Source organism: Enhydra lutris, unplaced genomic scaffold (assembly GCF_002288905.1).
Source record: "Enhydra lutris kenyoni isolate GAN:26980312 unplaced genomic scaffold, ASM228890v2 scaffoldscaffold9, whole genome shotgun sequence".
Taxonomy (NCBI): domain Eukaryota; kingdom Metazoa; phylum Chordata; class Mammalia; order Carnivora; family Mustelidae; genus Enhydra; species Enhydra lutris.
Window position 1 is genome coordinate 22303396 of NW_019154093.1, and position 6000 is coordinate 22309395.

Consider the following 6000-nt stretch of genomic DNA (forward strand, 5'->3'; position numbering starts at 1 on the left):
ACCACCCAGGTGTCCCCTGAATTTAACTCTTTTAAAAAAGAAATTGGAAAATGTTTCTGTTTAAAAAATTCTACAGAATTGGGGGAATGGAGTAACTGGGGAATGGGCATTTAAGAGGGCACTTGAGGGCACCTGGATGGCTCAGTGCGTTAGGCCTCTGCCTTCGGCTCAGATCATGATCCCAGGGTCCTGGGATCCAGCCCCGCATTGGTCTCTCTGCTCATCGGGGAGCTTGCTTCCCCCTCTCTCTCTGACTGCCTATCTACCTACTTGTAATTTCTCTGTGTGTGTCAAATAAATAAATAAAATCTTTAAAAAAAAAAAAAAAAGAGGGCACTTGAAGTAATGAGCACTGGGTGTTGTATGCAACTGATGAATCACCGAATTCTACCTCTGAAACTAATACATACATGTTAACTAAACTGAATTTAAATAAACATTTAAAATGCTATAGAAGTATATATTTGGGGGTAGATATCAAGCTGTATAGAAAGTGAAAGTTGGCTCCCACTCCTATTTCCCATACGCAAATACAGTTAATAATTTGATAACTATAACTGTTCTTCCAAATACTTTTCCTATGCACATGCTGTTGTTAAAATATACTATATGTAAATATGAATGTTTTTAAACAAAATTGGCTCATTCTGTGCATGCTGTCCTATAGCTTCCTCTTTTCACTCAACAGTTTATCATGAATAATACTTTTCCTATAGTAATACATACATCTGCCTCTTTGTAATGGTTTGTGGGAGCCTGGAGGGCCAGGAGTCAGGAGCTGTTTCCCAGTCAGATTAAATGTTTTTCCATGTTTGGCTATTTTGAGCATTGGGGGCTTATATTTTCTGCTAAGGATTATTGTAAAAAATTTTTTGTTTTTATTATAAAAGCGATATAGGCTATATTTTTATACTAAAAAACTCAAGAGATAACTTTTAGAATTAATTAAAAGATTAGCTACCAACAAAAGTATAAAATACCAAAACAACTTTAACAAATACGAGACCTATATGCAGAAAATTGAGAAATAATTGAAAAACCTGAAGTGATTATGATGCATACTATATTCCTAGTTGGAAAGACTTATTAAGAGAGAGATGTCAGATCTTTTCAATTTATGGATACACTACAACTCAAGTGGATGAGTGTGCTATGAGGGATCTGAAAATTAAAGTTAACCTGGCAGAATAAACAGGAAAGAACTGACCAAGAAAAATGGTTTTAAGGAGCTTGTCTAACACTTCTCTTTAAATTGTAAAAGAGTATTCTGAGGGCTGCCTGGTGGCTCTCAGTGATGTGTCTGCCTTAGGCTCAGGTCATGATCCCAAGGTCCTGGGATCCAGCCCAGCATCTGCTCCCTGCTCAGTGGGGAGCCTCCTTCTCCCTCTGCCCCCCGCCACCTCCCCCACACTTGCTTGCTAGCTCTCTCACTCTTAAATAGATAAAATCTTAAAGAAAAAAACAGTATTGTGAATGATGCTGGCGTATGAACAGATGCAGGCAGATCTGCCGGTCAGAATGGCCCTGGAACAGACTTTAGTGTATAGCAATGACTATAACAACTAGAACTTAGTTGTTGAGTACTTTCTCTGTGTCAGGCAGCGTTGCAAGCTCTTTATGAGTTAACTCATTTAATCCTCACAACAACTAGAAGAGGGTAGCATTATTATTACTATACTACATCTGTTACAGATGAGAAAACAAGGCACAGAGAAGTCAAGTAACTTACCCAAAGTTAAAAAGTGAGCAACTGGCAGAACTCCATAACACCATTATGAATTAAACTGCTTAGTATTTCTTCACTCTATGGATCCAGTCTGTCTTAGATGGACATTGTTTCTACTCTTTTCTATTATAAGCACTAGTTTAGTGAGTATTAACATAATTCATATATGGTGAATAGCCCTATACACACTATATCTATCAAGTGAAAATAATATTTTCACTTAACTAAGAGGACAGATGCTATAACCAGACTCTGTTCTGTTCCCAGCTTCTGCTATTTACTAATTGTGGGAACTTGAGCAAATAACTTGACCTCACTTGTGCCCCAGTTTCTTTATCTGTTAAAATGGGGATTAAAAATACCTAATTCATAGGACTTTTATGAGAATTAAGTGGGTTAATACTTATTAAATATTTAAAACAGTGCTTGGCTCATAGTATTAGCATTTGTACATAGTGTACTATTAGTTCACACATAGTACATAGCATTTGTTACATATATCATGTTGCAAGTGTGTGAGTTCATCTGCAGAATTCGTAGAATTGCTGAGTCAAAATGTTAGGAACATTTATAATTTTGATAGGTATTGCTAAACTGTTTTCCAGATAACTGATTCCCAGTTTTCATTCCTGCCAGCAATGTATGAGAGCTTGCCAGTAGCCTTACATTCCTACAACAGTGTTTAGTTGACTTTCTAATCTTTACCAATCTAAGGTGAAAGTGATAGTCTCACTTGACATTTCAATGTGGTTAACCATCTTATATTGAAGAGTCCTTTTCTTTTCCTTGAATTGTCTATTGATATTCTTTATTTACCTTATGTCTACTGTCTGTTGCCCTTTCTCTTTTTAATTGGAAAGAACTCTTGCAAATATTTTTTTCCCTCTTTATCATCTTGACTTAGTTCTTTGTGTTTAGTCAACCTTTCGTTCTATGGCCTCTGGACTTCAGGTCACAGTTAAAGCTTTTCAAAACTGATAAAAATTCTCAGCTATTTAAAAATATTACTCTTTCCCTATATTTTCCTTATGGAATATCTATCAGAAGTCTCTTGTACCTTCTCTCACTTTATCCTACACATCCTGTGGACTTAAAAAATAGTAATTCCAGGGGCACGTGGTGACTGAGTTGGTTGAATGTCCGATTCTTGATTTCCGCTTGGCTTGTGATCTCAGGCTTGTGGGACTGAGCCTCACGTGGGATTCCGTGCAGGATGTGGGGCCTGTTTCTCCTGCCCCCCACCCCCAAAATAAATAAATAAATAAATAAAAAGATATATATATATATATTTTTTTTTTTTTTTAGAGATTTTATTTATTTATTTGACACAGAGAAAGAGACAGCAAGAGAGAGAACAGAAGCAGGGGAAGTGAGAGAGGAAGAAGCAGGCTTCCCACTGAGCAGAGAGCCCAATGTGGGGCTTGATCCCAGGACACTGGGATCATGACCTGAGCTGAAGGCAGCTGCTTAAGGACTGAGACACCCAGGCACCGCCAAAATAAATATTTTTTAAAAATGTTTAAAATAACAGTTTCCATGTCTTTGTTTCTTTGTGCTACAGTCTTGGTAACTGCATTGTTTTTTGATCATTATGTCTCTCTGTGTCTAACTGGCTTTTGGACTGATTAAGAGAATCCTTTTTGGGTTATATCATAGACATGTTCCTTCAGCAGTTTTGTATTTGCTTCTGTCAGGTGCTCTAGAGGTTTCTCTGGGATTGGACTAATTTTTACGTTTACTTCTCAGCTCAAGGGTTCCCAGAACATTTAGGTGTAGTATAAATTCAAATCCTATACCAACTCAGTACTGTGGTTTATGAATTTTTGGGAAAGACTTGTCCAGCCCACTCCTGTATATCCACCTAGAGCCCAGACCAACCTTAAAGATGTTTCATTGTCTTATCCCTCCTCCTGTATAGTCCTTTGAGGGACCAGCTTTATGCACTGAAATATATTTTATTATATACATATTGCTTCTAACTTTGTAAGTTAAGACATAAATTACTGGATTTTGAGAATCCAGTGAGGCTTACCCAGAATAACTCTAGGTAGTTACACGAGCTTAGGTGTGTACCTCTGCTCTTTGTATCTGGCTCCTGAACAAATCCTTTACTTTGTACACATGAATAATGCATTTAAATTTTTTGTTACATTTTATCCAGCATCTGGTGTTTTCAAGTTATCTAGCTAGACATAATGTCTGAACTTGACATGTTTATAATATATTTAATAAATGAAGTTCTTATTCTTTTAGCTAGGATTAGAGATTTTGAAGCTTAGAGTCATCTGGAAGTAAACATACTAAAATAATCATTTGTTATTGCACTACACAAGTGCAATTATTTAAGTTTTAAATATTATTTAAGTTTTGATATATTCCTTTGAATTGACTGATTTTATCTGTTAATTCTTATGTCGGGGGCTTAACCCTTGGTACCCCTTTTTCAAAAAGGTGAATGTGGTGACTTGGGAATATTTAAAATGCCAGTTTGTCCACCAAGTTTCTTTGTTTGATTTTCTTTCAGCCAGCAAATACTGCAAAATGTTAGTTGAAGAAGAAGGATTGCAGCTTTTGTGTGACATCCAGGACCACAGTAAGGCAGACCCCCAAACACAGCAGATTGCAACCTCCATTCTAGATGACTTCAGAATGCATTTCATGAACTATCAGAGACCCCCTCTGTGTTGAATGCCCTTCTTAACCTGTGGGGCTTCAGAGGTGCTCTCTGTTCTCAGTGTCAGGACTTCTGCCTTGCCAGCAATTGAATGTTGGAACCAGTTGTCATTGGAGTTTGTGAGTTGGCTGCCTCACTGGCCTTTTATTGTTGATTTTCTGTAGACTACAGAAAGGTTGGATTTGAATGACAGCCGCAATCCCAAATCAAGTTGGAATCATTCTGCAAACACCCCTTCAGTAGTTTTGAAAAGTCAAGTCTTGGACTCTGTGGGAAGATCTATGAGCTTGTGTTGCAATAGCACTGCCAGTTACTTTTCCTAACCCTGGCCAGTTTCTTAACTCTGGGAGTTTGTCAGAGGAAGGGGAAAAGAAAGACCTATAGGGAGACCTTGGTATTTATGTTAAATTTCATGTTTGAAAGAGTATCCTGAGTTACTATTCCTACTTATGTGAGGCTAAGAGAAAAGAAGTATGTAAAAAAGTTCTGGAAAATACATGCTTACTGGAGGCAGAATTTCCATTGGAGGGGAGGAATAAGGAGGGGGGGGAATTTTTTTTAAAAGAAATACCCAGGGTGCCTGGGTGTGGCTCAGTTGCTAAGCATTTGCCTTTGGCTCAGGTCATGATCCCAAGGTCCTGGGATCAAGCCCCGCATCGGGCTCTCTGCTCTGCGGGAAACCTGCTTCTCCCTCTCCCTCTCCCCCTGCTTATGTTCCCTCCCTTCGATGTGTCTCTCTCTGTCAAATTAAAAAAAAATAATAATAATAAATAAAATAAATACCAAAGTATCTTCCACTTATGGGTGTAGAGAGAAGAAAAAAAAATTTTTTTTTTTTTTTTAACTAGTTTTGGATATTCTGCCTCTGGCCTTTCTTCCTCCAACTTTACACATTCGATTGAGTGAACGTGACATTCTGTGTAGGTGGGTGTGTTGGTGGAAAATAGTAGAACTTAGGAGTTCTAGTAGAGTGTTTAGGTGAAGACTGTATGGGGACTGTAAATCTTAATCTTGTCAAGTTTTGATTTTGTGGGACTGTGACCAACCCAAGAGGAAGAGGAAGCCAAAAAAAATACTTTGCTATAGATTTCAAGAGTGCTCTTGCCTAGCATGGAGGCAAGAAAAATAGGGGCTTTTAAGAACCAACCTCAGCTGCAGGGCACACTACCAGAAGCTTCTGTTTTTGTCCTTTGCAAACCTCTGTGGAACAGAGTATGAATTCCTTCCTTATTACTGACAGCTAATGAAATGGGTCTTGCCATTCATCTGTCCAAAAAACAAAAGTAAATTCTTTTATGATGAGTAGTATTTTTCATACTAGGTATTTGTGCTTTTAGCTGACTGGACTCTTAACTGGAGTACTGTATACCATCTTTTGGAATCAAATGAGGCTTATCCTTATTCTGAATCATATTCCAAATTCTTGCTCACCAGCATCCCACTTGATAAGGGGAATTTGTGACCTGTTTCTTCCTACAGTTCTGACACTGCATTGTATTTTCTCTTATTCTCTGTTCTGCTTAATTCCAAAAGGCTGTCTTCATTTCCTGAACTGGGTTCTAGTACTTTAGAACATTCTGTTACCAGATACTAGCTCTTG

At 37.8% G+C, this 6000-nt stretch overlaps 1 protein-coding gene across 1 annotated transcript in view; it reads left to right on the plus strand.

Moving 5' to 3' along the window:
- Positions 1-4845, plus strand: part of LOC111143444 (zyg-11 family member A, cell cycle regulator) — a 76965-nt gene extending 72120 nt beyond the window's left edge. Inside the window, exon 14 of the mRNA XM_022497195.1 lies at positions 4251-4845. Coding sequence (XP_022352903.1) covers positions 4251-4414 — 164 coding nt within the window. The 3' untranslated portion in view covers positions 4415-4845. The remainder of the gene's footprint in view (positions 1-4250) is intronic.
- Positions 4846-6000: the final 1155 nt, after the last annotated feature.